This window comes from Hypanus sabinus, chromosome 8, assembly GCF_030144855.1.
Source record: "Hypanus sabinus isolate sHypSab1 chromosome 8, sHypSab1.hap1, whole genome shotgun sequence".
In the NCBI taxonomy this organism is placed as follows: domain Eukaryota; kingdom Metazoa; phylum Chordata; class Chondrichthyes; order Myliobatiformes; family Dasyatidae; genus Hypanus; species Hypanus sabinus.
In genome coordinates this window covers 70,825,726-70,847,666 of record NC_082713.1, presented here as the reverse complement: position 1 = coordinate 70,847,666, position 21,941 = coordinate 70,825,726, and the positions used below count along the sequence as shown (strand labels likewise).

The window sequence follows — 21,941 nt, the reverse complement described above, 5'->3', positions numbered from 1 at the left end:
CTCCCTGATGACCTCATCTGCAGGATGTGCATGCAACATCAGCTCCTCACTGACAAGGTCAAAGAATTGGAGCTCGATGTACTTAGGAACACCTGGGTAGTGGAAAACCTCATCGATGAAACTTTTACCCTATGGCCATTCCCCTCAGCAACAAGAATACCCCTTTGGATACTGGTGGGGAGGGGTGGTGACCTATCAGGGTGCAGCAGCACCTCCCAGGCCCACTGGTAGTGTGGCTGTCTCTGAGGCTCAACAGGGAAGGATATCATCGGGCAGAGTGATGGTGATAGGATATTCGATAGTTAGAGGCTGAAGGTTCTGTGGCTGTGAAACAGAAGCCAGGATGGTGTGTAGCCTCTCAGGTGCTGGGGTCCAGGGTGTCTCTGATTGGCTGCAGGATATTTTCAAGGGGGAGGGTGAGCCACCAGACGTCGGGTTTCATGTTGGAACCAACAGCATTGATAGAAAGGGGAAAGAGATCTTGCCCATTGAATATAGGGAGTTAGGAAAGAGACTAAGGAACAGGAACTCCAAGGTAGTAATCTCTGGATTGCTCCCTGTACCATGTGCTAGTCAGGGCAGGAATAGGATGATAGTACAGATGAATGAGTGGTTGAGGAACTGGTGCAGGGGGCAGTTTCAGGTTCTTGGGTCATTGGAACCTTTTCTGGGGCAGAGATAAAAGGGACAGGCTGCATCAAAACTGAAGGGGAACCAATATCCTGGCCCAGAGGATCACAAGTGTTACTCAGGAGTGTTAAAACTAATTTGACAGGGGGATAGGAACCAGAACACCAAGTCAGAAAGTGGAAGGATGGACAAGAAAGTAGATGTCAGGGGCAATAAAGACAGGCAGGTGCAAAGTAATAGATACATGGGATGGATAGCTTAAAGTGTTTGTATTTTAATGTCACAAGCATTATGGGTAAAGGCAATGAACTTAGAGCATGGATCAGTATATGGAATGATGATGTTGTTGCCATTACGAAGACTTGGCTGGGGGAAAGACAGGAATGGGTCCTTAATGTCCCAGCGTTTCCATGTTTTAGAAAAGATAGAGAGGGAGGTAAAACAGGTGGATGAGTTGCACTACTAATCAGAGACAATATCACAGCTGCACTCAGAGAGGACATAATGGAGGGCCCATCCATTGTGTAAAACTCAAAAAATAGCTAAGCTGCAGATTAGAATAAATATAGACTTTGCAAGAGAGTATTAAATTGGAACACGGCAAATTACAAGAGCATGAAACAGGAATTAGGGAGAGTTAATTCGGGAAAGCTGTTTATGAGCAAGTCCACATTCATTTGGATTCAGAACTGTCTTGCCCATAGAAGACGAAAGGTACTGGTTGAAGGGACTTATTCTAGCTGGAGGTCTGTGATTAGTGGAGTTTTGTAGGGATCTGTACTGAGAGTTCTGCTGTTTGAGATATATAGAAATGACCTGGATGAATATGTAGGTGGGTGGGCAGATGATATGAAGGTTTTGTGGATAGCATAGAAGACTGGAAAAGAATATTGTGGGGTAAAGATCATTTGCAGATATGGGTGGAGAAATGGCAGATGGAGTTTAACCTAGTCAAATGTGAAGTGTTGCTGCAGCCTTATAATACTCTAGTTGGGCTGCATTTGGAGTATTGCATATAGTTCTGGTCACCCCATTATAGAAAGGATGTTGAGGCTTTGGAGAGGGTGCAGAAGAGGTTTACTAGGATGTTGCTCAGATAAGCAGGCATGTGCAATAACGAGAATTAGGACAAACTTTCTCTGGCATGCTGGAGGCTGAAGGGAGATCTGATTCAGATTTATAGAATTATGAGAGGCATAGATAGAGTAGACAGACAGTATCTTCTTTCCGAAGATTTAAATGTCTAGTACCAGATGGCATGCATTTAAGGTAAAAAGGATGAATTTCAAAGGAGATGTGAGATGCAAGTTATTTTTACACAGGGAGAGGTGAGAGAGGCAGAAGCATTTGGGTTTTTTTATGAGACATTTAGAGAGAATAAAGGATATGGACATTGTGTAGGCAGAAGAGATCAGTTTAGTTAGCCATTGAATTACTAATTTAATTAGTTCAGCACAACATTGTGGTTCTTGTGCTGTCCTATTCTATGCTCTAAAATTTTTGAGTGATGTGAAATGACCCAGAAGTGATTATTAGCATCTTTCAAACACTGGCTGTTACATTTAACGGAGTTATGCAACGAATGATCTTAATTCCTGATCAGTAAAGGAAATTAAACTGGCTCCAATTTCAAGCCAGTCATGAGCCATAACCCACTGAGATTTGCAACCTTGCAAGCTGTGTGCAAACCAATCTGAAAATGGGCCTTTGGCCAACATGAAGCCACGTTTTTCAGCTCTGAGTTGGGAGCCAAATATTCCTGTGCTTCTGCAGCAGATACCATTTGCACAAAGATCAAATTAAAGTACGAGGCACAAGTAGTTATTCACAAAATGCTGCTCTTTCATAGCATTGTTATATCATACCACTGCATTTTTGCTCTTTCCTGTGGGAGAATTCTTCTGCCCTGTTTTAGAAGCAATTTTTATTTAATTCGGTTTGGTTACCTGCAGGGACCATGGAAATATCGATGTGGTGTGTGACAATCACATTCTATGCATTAATTGGATTTGTGGAAGATTGAGCTGAGTTGGAATGGGTTCTTGGACAGGTATTTCTTATTCTAGTTTAATTCTGTGTGATGGGTGATCTTGAGTATGATAGAGGTTGTAAATCAAAAAAAAAGATCAGGATATCAGCAAAAGAAATGTACTAAATTCATTTACATTTCATGGTGAGTAAAATCAGATGGTGTATAAAATGGGTGGACAATCCTGTTGCTGCTTGCCCCTGAGCATGTTATATTATTGCTCCCAAAGTAATGCAAAACATATTATCTTAGTGCTAAAGTGCAGACATGTGTATCTTACTGTGTCCCATTAAAAATATAAAATGTAACTCCCTTGCCTTCATTGTTCAGAGTAGGGGCTGATTACTTTCAAGTAATCATCAGTTCAGTTTGGGGTCAGTGGAAGGATGTCTCTGCACACTGGGAATGAACAATCCATCTTCTCTTTTTAAAATACAGAATTAGTGAATGCAACATGTTGTGTGAAATACAAATTATAAACCACACAAGAGGAAGAGAGAAATTAAATCCTGTCTTATTTCTTATAACAAGTTATGCTTATTAAATTTGGGAAGCGAAAGATCTAGTTTAAATATACTTCCGTGTTAACACAATTATGTTATATAAAAGTCATATGAACAAAATGTTTACAGTACTGCATATGAAGATGCAGCAAATTTACAGTAGAGCAGTGATTTTCTTAAGCAGAAACAGATGCTAAAATCAGGATTGACAATGATTGAAAATATCAAGTGTTGCAGAAGTGATTAGTTTGAATATGCATATCCTGATGAAGTATGTATATTTTTATGTATTTATCCCAAATGACTATACAGGACCTTTGTACAGCCATCATGAACAAGTCTATGACAAATGGTTGCAAAATTATTATTAGGAGAAAGCATGATTTTTTTTGTGAGAGTGATTGTCTGCAATGTCTCAAGTTGAACCTACAATTTTCCATAGACCTACTTGTTTTTTTTCTCATGTATTCTAACATTAACCAGCTATTTTAATATTTAGGAACTATCCAGAAAGCCTACCAAATAAATGAAATTCTATAAGAAGGACAAATGTTTCTGGGTCAGAAAACCTGGTGTGTGAAAATGGCTTCAGAGCTACAATTTTGGGATTCATAAACCATGGACTCCAAATTCTGACAGGAAAGTTAAGACCTTACAGGCAACAATCAAGACACAATTCCATGGATTGAATTATCTTTCTCTTATTTCAATTAACTAAGGAAACACTCTGATAGAAACTTATAAACAGCTTGGAGGAAAGAAGGACATTTGAATCTTTTCTTGGTACAATAAATGGACTGTTTAAAACAAATTGATGAATGGATGTCTTAGAAGAGGGGAAACCAAAGCAGATTGAAAGGGCTTCAGGCTCTGGATCAGTAATTGCAGGGAATTCAGTTCATACTCTCCCAAGCATGCGTGCGACCCACCAGTTGCATGGCATGATAATCCGACAGATGACACGACATCCTCGGTAGTTGTAAGGGTAGGGCATGTAACCACCAAGAGGCTCACAGACTCGCCGGCAGTGCTGGTGTCCACGGTGGCATTCTATGCAGCAAAATCCATTGTGATCAAGCATAGGATCGAAAGTGAATCCGTATGCCCGCTGCAAAATCAGATAAATAAATTAAGTCTTTTCAAGTTTTGGATAATTAAATGCAATCTTTCTGGGATTGGAAATTCTGGAAAAAGAATTAGCAACACATCAAAAATCTCATGCCTGACAGCATACTGCACCTTTTCTTCTCATTATAAAGTCTCACAGTCATATTTATAAAGGGAAATGGCAATGTAAACATGTCACACTGTAATTACACTCATTCAGTTGTTGTACTGCAGTAGCATTTCAATTTTTTTCCTTCCTGGTTTTCAACATGTCTTATAGAGAAATAATCTCATTGCAACCAAATCTGTTCTGTTACATGTTGTAGTAAGTGCTGTTAAGATCAGAGTAAGAGGTTAAGGATCTCTGTGGAGAAAACATTACAACATTACCATCACCAGCTGTGGAGTGGAATGGGAACTGGTCTCAGGGATCTATAGCCCATCATGAATTAAAACATTGAAATAAAGATTAAATTACGGCTTTGTACCATATACCTATTATTCCTGAGCTGCTTACAGTAGATTGTCTCTTATCTTCAAACCATAGTAACTATGCCAAGCCAGATATACTAACAACAACTATTGTTGAGCAGAGTGTAATCTAAATAACTGACATACTAGCATCTGAATACCTAACCAGCATATTTTGACCCATCTCTGTCAGTTATATTAATGGAATTGTAAACCTATTAGATGAAGTACCATATCAATTGACCATCTTAGATAATAGATTATTAATTTTAAGTTTATCTGTGTAAGTGATTAGTCATAGTCGAACTGGGCAAAGTATTGAGAGGCCAGAGCAGAATAATTTCAAAGGGGCAAGACTTATCTGACAACCTTCATCTTTTCTTCATTTTGTCATGTCTATACACACACAATAATAGCATAAGCCAATAAAATTTATAACTAATGAGACATCCAGTATCCCTTTATCTATTGTAGGAAATCTTTTTATCTTAAGCAAGAATTTGTCCATCGGGCAGCCATTGAACATAGAAGAATGCAATGTGGCCCTTCAATCCACTGTATCTGCAGCAAATATAGTGTCAAATTAAACCTCTGCCTGTATGTGAGCCATATTGCTCTATTCCATGCATATTTACATGTCTATCACAAGATTGTTAAAAACCATTATTGTATCTGCTTCCAGCACATTCCTATCAGCCCACTCCAGGCATCTACCACTCTTGGAGGCTAAAAAAGAACATCCCCCCCCCCCCCCCCCTTCGATGCATAGCATCCAGCATTTGACATTCCTAACTTGGAAAAAAGATCCTGTCTACTTTATTTATGCCCCTCTTAATTTTATAAACTTCTGTCAGTCTCTGATACTGCAGAGGAAACAATTCAAGTTTGTCCAACTGAGAATGAGTTTGACTTTTATGTGGAGTGCGGTATTTGTGATATGTACTGTAAGACTGAAAAATGTTGTACGTATTACTTTGTAATGTTAAGCCCTTCCATACTTTGGAGAACTCCTGCATCACTTAACATGGCTGGGTCTCTATTTCACAGGCTTTCCTTAGATCGAGACTGCTCTTTCACATTAGTTTGTTGGCTCTTAGGTGTCTGATGAGGTCAATATGGCAACTGCAGACACTGCCATGGAGGGGGTAGGAGCTGCCTGATGGGCTGGCTGGTCAGTAGTTTACAGCCCACTTTGCTGCTCATATAGTGTTTCTGTCTGCACTCAGTGCAGTCTGTCCTTCCAGCTGATCTTCAAAATCTTTTGTAAGGATCTTCAGGTTTCAACTACCCACACTAGGTGCTCTGTGATTCTGTTCCATACAGTAATGTAGGAATGGTGACTGCACTACAGATCATAAGTTTTGTTAGGACCTGCAGATTGCGGTATTCAAAGTCTTCAAAGATGCACTAACACCATGGCATCGGAGGACACCAACATGAGCAGCGTCTCCACCACAATAAAACAACACCAACTCTGATGGATAGGCCATGCCATCCGGATGTCTGACACACATCTCACCAAACAGATCCTTTACCCCCATTTGAAGAAGGTCAGCCAGCCCTCAATGGGGAAAGAAAATGCGTCAAAGACAACATCACAATCAGCCTGAAGAAATTCAATGTTACGTCTGAAAACTAGGAAGACATTGCACTCAATAGATACACCTGATAGAAGTCTGTTCAAGAGGGAGCTGTGCTATAGGAGATCAACCTCCACTGTGTTACGGAGAACAAGCAACAGCTGCAAAAAGAGACCCTAAACAACCAAAATCCTTCAATAGTCACACCACCTGCCCTTGCCCACACTGCACCAGAATATGCGGATCTTAAATCGGCCTCTACAGCCTCCTGAGGACCCATCAATAGACACTGGCTTTGCATTGACTATGATACTCAAGTCCAGCGATTGCCCTGCTATTACTACTCAATGCAGAAACTCGTGTTCCTATCATCATCCCAAATAATCCTTCTCTACCTTCAACAGTCATGGACCAGAATTCTCAGGAATCAACTGGAATATTCTAATTTTTCCAAGGAGACATTGAACACATGCTTTCTTCTTCGTGCCTGATACCATTTCTTATGATGTACACAAGGGAACTGGTGCTTTATCTTTGTAACCAGATCATATGATTGTATCCATTAGAACATTATTCAGCTCGTGAATCTGCAGTTCTGAGTGAAATTTGGCTTTTGCAGAAGCTGCAATCTGGAGCTCCCTGTCTCCTTGGGTTGCATTCTTAAAATCTTGAAATCAATTTGTTTTGGTTTCTACTCAGAATTATCCCTGCTGTTTTCAAACTGTGTATGATAGACATTTACTCTTTATTTTTCCTATAAAATTATCTTTACAAAATTTAACCATATAACCATATAACAATTACAGCACGGAAATAGGACATCTCGGCCTTTCTAGTCCGTGCCGAACGCTTTCTCTCACCTAGTCCCACTGACCTGCACTCAGCCCATAACCCTCCATTCCTCTCTTGTCCATAAACCTATCCAAATTTACTGTAATGACAATATCAAACCTGCCTGTACCACTTCTACTGGAAGCTCATTCCACACAGCTACCACTCTCTGAGTAAAGAAATTCCCCCTCATGTTACCCCTAAACTTTTGCCCCCTAACTTTCAACTTATGTCTTCTTCTTTGAATCTCACCTACTCTCAATGGAAAAAGCCTATCAACGTCAGCTCTATCTATCTCCCTCATAATTTTAAATACCTCCATCAAGTCCCCCCTCAACCTTCTACGCTCCAAAGAATAAAGACTTAACTTGTTCAATCTTTCTCTGTAACTTAGGTGCTGAAACCCAGGTAACATTCTAGTAAATCTCCTCTGTACTCTCTCTATTTTGTTGACATCTTTCCTATAATTCGGAGACCAGAACTTTACACAATACTCCAAATTTGGCCTCACCAATACCTTGTACGATTTTAACTTTACATCCCAACTCCTATACTCAATGCTCTGATTTATAAAAGCCAGCATACCAAAAGCTTTCTTCACCACCCTATCCACATGAGATTCCACCTTCAGGGAACTATGCACCATTATGCCTAGATCACTCTGTTCTACTGCATTCTTCAATGCCCTACCATTTACCATGTATGTCCTATTTTGATTATTCCTACCAAAATGTAGCACCTCGCACTTATCAGCATTAAACTCCATCTGCCATCTTTCAGCCCACTCTTCTAACTGGCCTAAACCTCTCTGCAAGCTTTGAAAACCTACTTCATTATCCACAACACCACCTATCTTAGTATCATCTGCATACTTACTAATCCAATGTAGCACCCCATCATACAGGTCATTAAAGTATATGACAAACAACATTGGACCCAGTACTGATCCCTGAGGCACACCACTAGTCACCGGCCTCCAACCCGACAAACAGTTATCCACCACTGCACTCTGGCATCTCCCATCCCGTGGCTGTTGAATCCATTTTACTACTTCAATATTAACACCTAAAGATTGAACCCTCGTAACTAACCTTCCATGTGGAACCTTGTCAAAGGCCTATAGACAACATTCACTGCTTTACCCTCGTCAACTTTCCTCGTGACCTCTTCAAAAAATTCAATAAGACTTGTCAAACATGACCTTCCATGCACAAATCCATGTTGACTGTTCCTAATCAGACCCTGTCTATCCAGATAATTATATATACCATCTCTAAGAATATTTTCCATTAATTTATCCATCACTGACATCAAACTTACAGGCCTATAATTGCTTTACTCTTAGAACCCTTTTCACTAAATACATTTATTATTGTCACATGTATTGAGGAACAGTGAAAAGCTTGTCTTGCATACTGTTCATACAGATCAAGCCATAGCACGGTGTCTTGAGGTATTACAAGATAAACAAATAACAATTCAGAATAACGTGCAGCAGCTACAGAGGAAGTGCAGTGCAGGAAACAATGAACAGCAAGGTCATAATGAAGTAGGATATATGGTCAAGAGTCCATCTTATCAAAGTATTTCAAAGTTCAAACTACATTTATTATCAAAGTACATATATGTCACCATCAACTTCCCTGAGATTCATTTCCTTGTGGACATTCACAATAAATACAAAGAAACACAAGAATATTGACGAAAAACTGCACACAACAAAGACAGACACATGATCAATGTACAAAAGACAATAGATTGTGCAAATACAAAATAAGTAAGCAAACAAAATAATTAATGTTAAGAACATGAGTTGTAGAGTCCTTGAAAGTGAGTCCACAGGTTGTGGAATCAGTTCAATGATGGGGTGAATGAATTTATCCTCTTTGGTTCAAGAACCTGATCATTGAGGGGTAATAACTGACCCCTAAACCTAGTGACATGGAACCTGAGGCTCCTGTATGTCCTTCCAGATAGCAGCAGCAAGAAGAGAGCAGGGCATGTATGGTGGGAGTCCTTGCCTATTAGAGTTGCCTTTCTGTGACAACATTCCTTGTGGATGTGATTAATGGTGGGGAGGGCTTGATCTGTGATGGACTGGACTACATCCACTGATCTTTGCAAGCCTTCCCATTCTAAATGATTGCTATTTCCATACCAGGCTGTGTATACTCTCCATCACACACCTATAGAAGTCTGTAAAGGTGTTTGGTATCATTCCCAATTGTAGTAAACTTCTAAGAACGTAGAGGTGCTGCTGTACTTTCTCTGTAATGGCACTTACATGTTAGACTCAGGACAGACCCTCTGAAATGATTAACACTGAGAAATTTAAAATTGCTAACACTCTTCACCTCTGATCTCTTGATAAGGTCTGGCTCATGGATCAGTTTCCTTCCCCTGTAGTCAATAATCAGTTATTTGGTTTTGCTGATGTTTAGTGAAATGTTGCTAAACGTCAGCCAGATTCTCAATCTCCCTTCTATATATTGAACCATCACCATCCCTGATTTGGCTAACAACAGTGCTGTCATCAGCAAACTTAAGTATGGCAGTAGAGCTGTACTGGGCATCTCTGACATGAGTATAGAATAGAAAAGTAATGAGACTACAAACAAAAGAAAATCTGTGGGTGCTGGAAACACAAGCCACACACACAAAATTTTAGAGGAACTCAGCTGGCCAGGCAGCATCAATGGACAAAAGTACAGTCGATGTTTCGACCCAAAACATTGACTACTTTTTTTCCATAGTTGCTGCCTGGCCTGCTGAGTTCCTCCGGAGTAGGGGGTAAGTACACAGGCTTGTGGTGCACCAGTGCTGATGGAGATTGCGGAGGGGATGTTGTTGCCAATCCAAATTGACTGGGGTCTGCAACTGAGAAAATTGAGGATCCAGTTGCACAATGAGGTATTGAGGCCTGGGTCTTGGAGGTTATTGATTAGTTTTGAGGAGATGATAATGTTGAATGCAGAGCTGTAGTGAATGAACAGCATCTTCACATATGCACCTTCGTTGTCTAGATGTTCCAGGTTTGAATGAAGTAGCCAATGAAATATCGTATGCTGTTGACTTGTTGCGAATTTATCATTCTAGGGAACTATTTGAGAGTCTTATAATAACAGGTTACAAGCTGTCATTGAGCTTGGTGGTGCAAGCTTTCAAACTTCTATATCTTCTGCCTGATGGAGGACTGGAGAATGGAGAACCTCCAGGGGAGGTGGGACATTTGATTATGCTGATTGCTTTACTGAGGCAATGAGAAGTATGGACAGAGTCTATAGAGGTGAGTCTCAGCTTCTGAGCCTGGTTTGGTTGACTTCATGTTATAGACTGCGACAGTATTGAGCATTTCAGTCATGCAACCAAAGTTAAATTTCGATCTCCAGCCTGAGCAAGCAAAACCTGCTCAAAATTCTTTTGCATTGAAAAAATTTGTACATTATCATCATTACATTCTTAATATCTGAAAGGTAATAAATGATTGTACTGGAAGTGAGCGTGAGTGAAGGGCAAATTAAAAAACAAACATTTCCTCTGGAAGATCAGCCATATCAACCATCAGCTTGAGGTAAAGGAGAAATTAATAGGAAGGCTGCACCCCCTTGCAATTTTGTAACAAGTGCTATTGAAGCCTTCCCCCTGTTATAGGCAGATGTGCCCCTTGGAGTTGCCTGGTCACAATTCCAGTGGCCTCTTAAAATGACATGCAGAATAGTTGTACGTGGGTGTGATAAAGTTTTATATATAGAAGACTACTATCCTCATCATAACTGTCTGACATGATTTGTTAACTGTGACGGCTGAGATTGATTACTCTTGTGTGGAGTATGTAGTTGTGATAGCTCTGATACATGGGATTTAGGACTGTGGTGAAGTTTGGATTGTATTGCTAACGCCTTCCATATCTTTGGGAATGCTGAAAATGGTCAGTCTCTCACAGGCTGTTTTCAGTCGATTTACAGGGCTTTGCTTTTGGAGTTGTGTTGCTACTGGAATGTGCAAAAGAAATCCAAAGTATTAGAAAAAGCCAAAGTATTGCAGTGTATACAAGGTGGGAAGGAAATAATTTCAAAATAGAGAAAGCTGACATTAAGCATCAATTGATTACCGGTGATGGTACAGATTTGTTCTTACCAGCAGATTTCAAGGAAGAAAACTAATTTTTACATACTTACCTGTTCCCACATATCTTCCACGTACTTATTCAAAGTAAATCTGCTTAACTGTTAAGATGGAGTTATGCCCTTTTTGTTCAGAGAAACTAATTGTTGAAAAGAAGCAAATTTATTAATGTTCCTTTTATGCACATGTGAGGTAAAGCTTTATATAGGGGCAAAGCGTGCATACGCCCAGCTAATCCACAGCCACTTCCAGGACACTGGCGACACGCAGCGCATGTGGAAGGGCATCCAGGACATCACCAATTACAGGACAATATCACCTGACTGAGCAGGTGATGCCTCCCTCCCAAATGCGCTGAATAACATCTACGCCCGGTTTGAGGCGGAAAATGACGTGGCAGTGAGGAAGTCCACCCCTCCTACAAATGACCAGGTGCTGTGTCTCTCCATGGCCGACGTGAGAAGAACCCTGTGCATGGTCAACCCGTGGAAGGCTGCTGGACCAGACAACATCCCTGGTAGAACCCTGTGCATGGTCAACCCATGGAAGGCTGCTGGACCAGACAACATCCCTGGTAGAACCCTGTGCATGGTCAACCCATGGAAGGCTGCTGGACCAGACAACATCCCTGGTAGAACCCTGTGCATGGTCAACCCATGGAAGGCTGCTGGACCAGACAACATCCCTGGTAGAGTGCTCAGAGGATGTACAGACCAGCTAGCAGATGTTCTCACTGACATCTTCAACATCTCCTTGAGCACCACCACCGTTCCAACGTGCTTCAAGGCTGCCACCATCGTCCCCATGCCAAAGAAGTCTTCAGTGTCCTGCCTCAATAACTACCGTCCCTTTGCACTTACATCCATCATCATGAAGTGTTTCGAGAAGCTCGTCATGAGGCATATCAGGACCCTGCTGCCCCATTCACTGGACCCCCTGCAGTTTGCATACTGTCCCAACCGCTCAACAGATGACGTCATTGCCACCACCCTCCACCTGGCCCTAACCCACCTGGAAGAAAAAGACACATACGTTCGGATGCTGTTCATAGACTTCAGTTCAGCATTCAACACAATCATCCCTCAGAAGCTGATTGGAAAGCTGAGCCTATTGGCCCTGAACACCTCCCTCTGCAACTGGATCCTAGACTTCCTGACTGGGAGACCTCAGTCAGTCCGGATCGGGAGCAGCACCTCCAACACCATCACACTGAGCACGGGGGCTCCCCAGGGTTGAGTGCTCAATCCACTGTTGTTCACTCTGCTGACCCACGACTGTACTGCAACACACAGCTTGAACCATATCATCAAGTTCGCCGATGACATGACCGTGGTGGGTCTCATCAGCAAGAACGACGAGTCAGCTTACAGAGAGGAGGTGCAGCGGCTAATGGACTGGTGCAGAGTCAACAACCTGTCTCTTAATGTGAACAAAACAAAAGAGATGGTTGTTGACTTCAGGAGGCCACGGAGCGACCACTCCCCGCTGAACATCGATGGCTCCTCGGTAGAGATCATAAAGAGCACCAAATTTCTTGGTGTTCACCTGACGGAGAATCTCACCTGGTCCCTCAACACAGGCTCCATAGCAAAGAAAGCCCAGCAGCGTCTCTACTTTTTGCGAAGGCTGAGGAAAGTCCATTTCCCACCCCTCATCCTCATCACATTCTACAGGGGTTCTATTGAGAGCATCCTGAGCAGCTGCATCACTGCCTGGTTCAGAAATTGCACCATCTCAGATCGCAAGACCCTGCAGTGGATAGTGAGGTCAGCTGAGAAGATCATCGGGGTCTCTCTTCCCACCATCGCGGACATTTACACTACACGCTGCATCCGCAAAGGAAACAGCATTATGAAGGACCCCATGCACCCCTCATACAATCTCTTCTCCTTCCTGCTGTCTGGGAAAAGGCACCAAAGCATTCGGACTCTCACGACCAGACTATGTAACAGTTTCTTCCCTCAAGCTATCAGACTCCTCAATACCCGAAGCCTGGACCGACACCTTGCCCTATTGTCCTGTTTATTATTTATTGTAATGCCTGCACTGTTTTTGTGCACTTTATGCAGTCCAGTATAGGTCTGTAGTCTAGTGTAGCTTTCTCTGTGTTGTTTTTTACGTAGTTCGGTCTAGTTTTTATACTGTGTCATGTAACACCATGGTCTTGAAAAACGTTGTCTCATTTTTACCATGTACTGTACCAGCAGTTATGGTTGAAATGACAATAAAAGTGACTTGACTTGGTTTGACTATGTTGTTTCTCTGGAGATAGAAAACTGTAAATAAGACCATAGGATATAGGAGCAGAATAAGACCATTTGGTCCATTGAGCCTGCTCCGCCATTTCATCATGGCTGATTCAATCTTTCTCTCAGTCCTAATCTCCAGCATTCTCCCTGTATCTCTCCATGCCCTGACCAGACAAGAATTTATCAATCTCTGCCTTAAATATACATAAAGACTTGGCCTCCATAGCTGCCTGTGGCAAAGAATTACAAAATTCACCACTCATTCTTCTGAATTCTAGTGAATCCCGGCTCAGAGCCATCAAACACTCTTCAAATCGTGGAATCAACCCTGGAATCAGTTTCATGAACTCCCTTTGACCCTCACCAGTTTCAGGAAATTATTTCTAAGATAGGGGGCCCAAAACTGCTCTCAACACAAGGAGACCTCACCAGTGCTTTATAAAGTTTCAACATTACATCCTTGCTTTTATATTCTGGTCCTGCTCAAATGAATGCTAACATTGCATTTGCCTTCCTCACCACCGACTCAACCTACAAATTACCCTTTAGCGAATCTTGCATAAAGACTCCCAAGTCCTATTGTGCATCAGATTTTTGTATTTTCTCTCCATTTCAAAAATAGTCAACCCTTTCAATTCTTCTATTAAAGTGCATGACCATACATTTTCTGACACTGTATTCCATCTGCCACTTCTTTGCCCATTCTCCTCATCTGTCTAAGTCTTTCTGTACCCTCTCTATTTCTTCAAAGCAACCTGCACCTCCACCTATTTTCAAATTGTCTGCAAACTTTTCAAAAAAGTCAATAATTCCATCATCCAACTCATTGATATATAACAGAAGAAGAATCAGTCGCAACACAGACCCCACTACTCGCTATCAACCAACCAAAAAAGGTTCCCTTTATTCCCACGCTTTGCCACTTGCCAATCAGCTACTGCTTTATCCATGCTATAATCATTTCTGTAATGCCATGGGCTCGTAGCTTGTTAAGTAGTCTCTTGTGTGTCACCTTGTCAAAAGCCTTCTGAAAATCCAAGTACACAACATTAACCAATTCTCCTTTGTCATTCCTGCTTGCTATTTCTTCAAAGAATATCAATAGATTTGTAAAGCAAGATTTTCCCTTGAGGAAACCATGCAGACTATACTCTATTATATCATGTACCTCAAAGCACCCTGAGCACTCATCCTTAATAATTGACTTCAAAATTTTCCCTTTTGGCATGCATTTTCTATCTCCTGTTGTAATTTGTAGACCACATCCTTACTGCTGTTTGAGGGTTTGTGTACAACTCCCATCAGGTTCCTTTTACCTTTACAGTTTCTTAGCTCTATCCACAATGATTCAATACCTTCTGACACTACATCACCTCTTTTTAATAACTTGATTTAATTTTTTACAAACAGGGCAATGCCACCCCCTCTGCCTTCCTGCCTGTGCTTTCATTACAATGTGTATCCTTGAACATTAAGCTCCCAGCTACAATCTTCTTTCAGCCATGATTCAGTGATGCCTATAACATAATGCTTGCCAACTTTTAACTGTGCTACAAGCTCATCTACCTTATTTGGTACATTGTGTTCATTCAGTTTTAACACATTCAGTCCTGTACTCACCCTTTCGATTTTGTCCACCTTTTACATTGCAGCTCATCCTGCTGACTGTAGTTTTTCCCTGCCAACAGCCTCTCCTCACTACAAATTGCCCCTTTTTGTAAATCAGCTACCTCATCTTCAGCACTATCATCTTCCTTTCCTATGATATTTCTTGCATTGAAATATATGCAACTTGGGACATCACGCTCCACCTAATTTTGTCTGAGGTCTTATAAACATCTACCTCTCCATGAACTCTTCTGGCACTCTGGTTTCCATCCCCCCGGCATTTCTAGTTTAAACTCCATCATGCAACTTTAACAAATCTTCCCTCCCATTGGGATATTCGTTCCCCTCTAGTTCAGATGCAAACTGTCTCTTCTATACAGGTCCCACCTTCCCTGGAAGAGAGCCCGATGATCCAAAAATCTTGTGTCCTCCCTTCGACACCTACTCCTTAGCCACATATTAAACTGCATAATCTTCCTAGCTCTGGCCTCACTTGCACATAGCACAAGTAGCAATCATGAGATCACAACCCTGGAGGTCCTGCCCTTTAACTTAGCACCTACCTCCCTGAACTCCCAATGCAGAACCTTGTCTTTCATCCTACCCAAGTCATTGTTACCTACATGACCTCTGGCTGTTCACACTCACAGAATACTGAAGATTCAATCCAGGCCCTGGCACGTGGGAGACAACATACCATCTGGGAATCTCATTCTCACCCACAGAACTTCCTGTCCATTCCCCTATCTAACAAACGCCCTGGCACTACAGTGTGCCTCCTCTTGCCCCCCTTCCCTTCTGAGTCGCAGAAGCAGACTCAATGCCAGAGACCCGACCACAATGACTTTCCTCTGTTAGGTCAACCCCCTCCGTATCCAAAGTGATAAACCTGTTGTTGAGGGGATGACCACAGGGGTACTCTGTACTGGCCTCCTTTACCCCTTTCCTCTTCCTGTCTGTCTCCCAGTCTCCTGTGCCCTGAACATTGGGTGTAACTCCCTTTGTATATGTCCTATCTATCACCCCTTCAGCCTCCCGAATGATCCAGAGTTCATCCCATTCCAGCTCCAGCTCCTTCACATGGATTGTTAGAAGCTGCAGCTGAATGCACTTCTTGCAGTTGTAGTCATCAGGGACACTGGAGGTCTCCTTGCCTTCCCAAATCCTGCAAGAGGATCATTCCACTATTCTGCCTGGCATCCATACATCCCTAACTATGCAGATATAAAGAAGGGAAGGAAAAAAACTTCATTAAACTTTTCTTTTCCTTCGCTTTCTCTTACTGAATCCTCTCTTCGCTGAAGCTTCAAAGAGCTAAACTCTCAGGATCAGCTCTCTGACTCTGACCAGTCAGACAGCGGCTGCTTCACTTGCCCCATCTTCCACTAACTTGCTGCTGTTGATCAATCACAAATGCAGACTGGTTGCTAGTCACTGTCCTATTATGCTACAGCAACCCGCTTGCTGCTGCCTCTTCTACTTGGGCAGTGGACCTGATTGTCATCCCCTTCTCTCAATCTTCTGATGTCTGGATTGGTCGCTGGCCAATGCTCTTCACTTTCTTCAGTTCAAAAAATAAACTGCAGGAAATGCTCGCTTTTTCTTTTTCTCTGTTCTGTAGTTTAATTGTAATATTATCTACAGCAACATGTAGAAAATGCAGGTGGAACTCAGCAAGTCAGGCAACATCCTTGGAAATGAATGACGTACTGGGCCAAGACACTTCTTCAGGATTGAAAAGGAAGGGGGAAGATGGCGGCGGACGAGCTTCACTCCAAGTGAGGTAAGGCCAGGTAAGTTTCTTTCAAAGGAGAAAATTTCAAAAGTTGAGGCAAGTATTGGGTAGGTCATGGCAGCTGAGATCAGCCCCATGGCTTGTTCATCCTGCAGCATGTGGGAGATCAGGGATACTTCCAGTGTCCCTGACGACTATGTGTGCAGGAAGTGTGTCCAACTACAGCTTCTGGCAGACCGCATTGAGTGTCTGGAGCTGCGATTGGATTCATACTGGAGCATCCGCGATGCTGAGAAGGTCGTGAATAGCACATTCAGTGAGTTGGCCACACCGCAGGTAAAGGCTACATAGGCAGAAAGGGAAGAGGGGGGCACTAGACAGCGTAGCAGTAGGCAGGTAGCGCAGGAGTCCCCTGAGGTCATCTCTCTCCTAAACAGATATACTGTTCTGGATACTGTTGAGGGAGATGACTCATCAGGGAAAGGCAGCAGCAGCCGAGTTCATTGCACCATGGGTGGCTCTGCGGCACAGGAGGGAAAGAAAAGGAGTGGGAGAGCTACAGTGATAGGGGATTCGATTGTAAGGGGAATAGATAGGCATTTCTGCGGCCACAAACGAGTATCCAGGATGGTATGTTGCCTCCTTGGTGCAAGGGTCGAGGATGTCTCTGAGCGGCTGCAGGACATTCTGGAATGGGAGGGTGAACAGCCAGTGGTCATGGTGTACATAGGTACCAACGATATAGGTAAAAAACGGGATAAGGTCCTACAAGGTGAATTTAGGGAGTTAAGAGATAAACTAAAAAGTAGGACCACAAAGGTAATAATCTCTGGATTACTACCAGTGCCACATGCTAGTCAGAGTAGAAATAGGAGGATATTTCAGATGAATATGTGTCTTGAAAAATGGTGCAAGGAGGAAGGATTCAAATTTCTGGGGCATTGGAACCAGTTCTGGGGGAGGTGGGACCGATATAAACAGGATGGTCTGCACCTGGGCTGGACTGTAACCAATGTCCTAGGGGGAGCATTTGCTACTGCTGTTCAGGAGGCTTTAAACTAATGTGGCAGGGGGATGGGAACAAGTGCAGAGAGACAGAGGGGTGTAAAATGACGGGAGAAGCAAAAAGTAGTAAGGTGAAAAGTAAAAGTGGCAGGCAGGCAAATCCAGGGCAAAAAGCAAAAAGAGCCACTTTTCAACATAATTGTATAAGGGCTAAGAGTGTTGTAAAAACAAGCCTGAAGGCTTTGTGTGTTAATGCGAGGAGCATTCGTAACAAGGTGGATGAATTGAATGTGCAGATAGTTATTAATGAATATGATATAGTTGGGATCACAGAGACATGGCTCCAGGGTGACCAAGGATGGGAGCTCAACATCCAGGGACATTCAATATTCAGGAGGCATAGACAGGAAAGAAAAGGAGGTGGGGTAGCATTGCTGTTTAGAGAGGAGATTAACGCAATAGAAAGGAAGGACATTAGCCTGGAGGATGTGGAATCGATATGGGTAGAGCTGCATAACACTAAGGGGCAGAAAACACTGGTGGGAGTTGTGTACAGGCCATCTAACAGTAGTAGTGAGGTTGGGGATGGCATTAAACAGGAAATTAGAAATGCGTGCAATAAAGGAAAAGTAGTTATAATGGGTGACTTCAATACATATAGATTGGGTGAACCAAATTGGCTGAAAAAGAGGATTTCTTGGAATGGTTTCTTGGATGGTTTTCTGAACCAACATGTCGAAGAAACAACTAGAGAGCAAGCCATTCTAGATTGGGTATTGAGCAATGAGGAATGGTTAGTTAGCAGCAATCTTGTTGTGCGAGGCCCCTTGGGTAACAGTGACCATAATATGGTGGAATTCTTCATTAAGATGGAGAGTGACATAGTTAATTCAGAAACAAAGGTTCTGAACTTAAAGAAGGGTAACTTTGAAGGTATGATTTGTGAATTAGCTAAGATAGACTGGCAAATGATACTTAAAGGGTTGACGGTGGATATGCAATGGCAAGCATTTAAAGATCGCATGGATGAACTACAACAATTGTTCATCCCAGTTTGACAAAATAATAAACCAGGGAAGGTAGTGCACCCATGGCTGACAAGGGAAATTAGGGATAGTATCAAGTCCAAAGAGGAAACATATAAATTAGCAAAAAAAAGTGGCACACCTGAGGACTGGGAGAAATTCAGAGACCAGCAGAGGAGGACAAAGGTCTTAATTAGGAAAGGGAAAAAAGATTATGAGAGAAAGCTGGCAGGGAACATAAACACTGACTGTAAAAGCTTTTATAGATACGTGAAAAGAAAAAGATTGGTCAAGACAAATGTAGGTCCTTTACAGTCAAAAACAGGTGAATTGATCATAGGGAACAAAGACATGGCAGACCAATTGAATAACTACTTTGGTTCTGTCTTCACTAAGGAGAACATAAATAATCTTCCGGAAATAGTAAGGGACTGAGGGTCTAGTGAGATGGAGGAACTGAGGGAAATACATGTTAGTAGGGAAGTGGTGTTAGGTAAATTGAAGGGATTAAAGGCAGATAAATCCCCAGGGCCAGATGGTCTGCATCCCAGAGTGCTTAAGGAAGTAGCCCAAGAAATAGTGGATGCATGAGTGATAAGTTTTCAAAACTCCTTAGATTCTGGATTAATTCCTGAGGATTGGAGGGTGGCTAAAGTAAACCCACTTTTTTAAAAAAAAGGGAGAGAGAAACCGAGGAATTATAGACCGGTTGGTCTGACATCGGTGGTGGGGAAAAAGCTAGAGTCGGTTATCAAAGATGTGATAACAGCACATTTGGAAAGAAGTGAAATCATCAGATAAAGTCAGCATGGATTTGTGAAAGGAAAATCATGTCTGACGAATCTTATAGAATTTTTTGACAATGTAACTAGTAGAGTGGGTAGGGGAGAGCCAGTGGATGTGGTGTATTTAGATTTTCAAAAGGCTTTTGACAAGGTCCCACACAGGAGATTAGTGTGAAAACTTAAAGCACGTGGTATTGGGGGTATGGTATTGATGTGGATAGAGAGTTGGTTGGCAGACAGGAAGCAAAGAGTGGGAGTAAATGGGACCTTTTCAGAATGGCAGGCAGTGACCAGTGGGGTACCGCAAGGCTCAGTGCTGGGACCCCAGTTGTTTACAATATATATTAATGATTTAGATGAAGGAATTAAATGCAGCATCTCCAAGTTTGCGGATGACACGAAGCTAGGCGGCGGTGTTCGCTATGAGGAGGATGCTAAGAGGATGCAGGGTGACTTGGATAGGTTAGGTGAGTGGGCAATTTCATGGCAGATGCAATTTAATGTGGATAAATGTGAGGTTATCCACTTCGGTTGCAAGAACAGGAAAACAGATTATTATCTGAACGGTGGCTGATTAGGAAAAGGGGAGATGCAACGAGACCTGGGTGTCATTGTACACTAGTCATTGAAGGTGGGCATGCAGGTACAGCAGGCGGTGAAAAAGGCAAATGGTATGTTGGCATTCATAGCAAAAGGATTTGAGTACAGGAGCAGGGAGGTTCTATTGCAGTTGTACAAGGCCTTGGTAAGACTGCACCTAGAATATTGTGTGCAGTTTTGGTCCCTTAATCTGAGGAAAGACATTCTTGCCATAGAGGGAGTACAGAGAAGGTTCAACAGATTGATTCCTGGGATGGCAGGACTTTCATATGAAGAAAGCCTGGATCGACTAGGCTTATACTCACTGGAATTTAGAAGATTGAGGGTGGATCTTATTGAAGCGTATAAAATTCTAAAGGGATTGGACAGGCTAGATGCAGGAAGATTGTTTCCGATGTTGGGGAAGTCCAGAACGAGGGGTCACAGTTTAAGGATAAAGGGGAAGCCTTTTAGGACCGAGATGAGGAAAAACTTCTTCACACAGAGTGGTGAATCTGTGGAATTCTCTGCCACAGGAAACATTTGAGGCCAGTTCATTGGCTATATTTAAGAGGAAGTTAGATATGGCCCTTGTGGCTAAAGGGATCAGGGGGTATGGAGAGAAAGCAGGTACAGGGTTCTTAATTGGATGATCAGCCATGATCATACTGAATGGCGGTGCAGGCTCGAAGGGCCGAATGGCCTACTCCTGCAACTATTTTCTATTTTTCAATGTTTCTAGAACAAAAAGGTGGAGGGAGGCAAAGAAGGTTAGCTGGAAAGTGATAGGTGAAGCCAGAGAGGTGGGGAAGGTAAAGGGCTGGAAGTGACAGAACCTGATAGGAGAGGAGAGTGGAGCTCAGGGAAAAAGGAAGGAGGACGGATACCCCGGGGAGGTGATTGGCAGGTGTGAAGAGATAAAATGCCAGAATGGGGAATTGAAGAAGAGGGGAGCGGGAAGAGTTTGTTTACTGGGAAGAGAAATTGATATTCATTTCATCAGGTTGGAGGCTACCCAGAGGGAAAATAAAATACAGGAGATAGGGTTGGAAGAGGAATAGTCAAGATCAGGGGTCACCAACCTTTTTTGCACTGCGGGCCAGTTTAATATTGACAGTATTCTTGCAGACTGGCTGACAGGGGAGGGGGTGGGTGTGTTAATCATGACTGGAATATAGATGATAAGTCAACCAGAAGTCACATAAGTGGCAAATACTCTCAATTTTGTTTCTAAAAGGGTTATCTAACTGATTTAATATTAAACACACAGCACATATTTTCCTCGTATGACCATATAAAATCACTGCAACACACCAATATCGCTGAATCATTGGGAGCCCTGGGCTTGTGTCCCTGCAACAAGACGGTCCCATCGAGGGGTGATGGGAGACAGCAATACTTGAAGGGGGTTCCTTATGTCCAGTCTATTCCGCAATTTAGTTTTCATGGCTTTCAGCCCTTGAAACTGCCCTGCTTGCTCACATTTTTTTCACTCAAAAATATTCAACGGGTTTGTCTTTAAGTGCAGGGTGCTTGGACTCAAGGTGCCGAAGCAGTTTTGAGGGCTTCATTGCCTCATTAGACAGCCTGTGGGCCTGAACTCCAGCCTTCTGCCTGCCTACCGCCAGACGCCTTTCCCAGGTGCGGCTGGCCGTGGGTGGGGTGAGAGGACAAGGTAA

General features: G+C 42.6%; 1 protein-coding gene across 1 annotated transcript in view; it reads right to left on the bottom strand.

Moving 5' to 3' along the window:
- Window positions 1–4,060: 4,060 nt before the first annotated feature.
- Window positions 4,061–21,941, bottom strand: part of LOC132397760 (leukocyte cell-derived chemotaxin 1-like) — a 133,314-nt gene continuing 115,433 nt past the window's right edge. Inside the window, exon 7 of the mRNA XM_059976525.1 lies at window positions 4,061–4,270. Coding sequence (XP_059832508.1) covers window positions 4,061–4,270 — 210 coding nt within the window. The remainder of the gene's footprint in view (window positions 4,271–21,941) is intronic.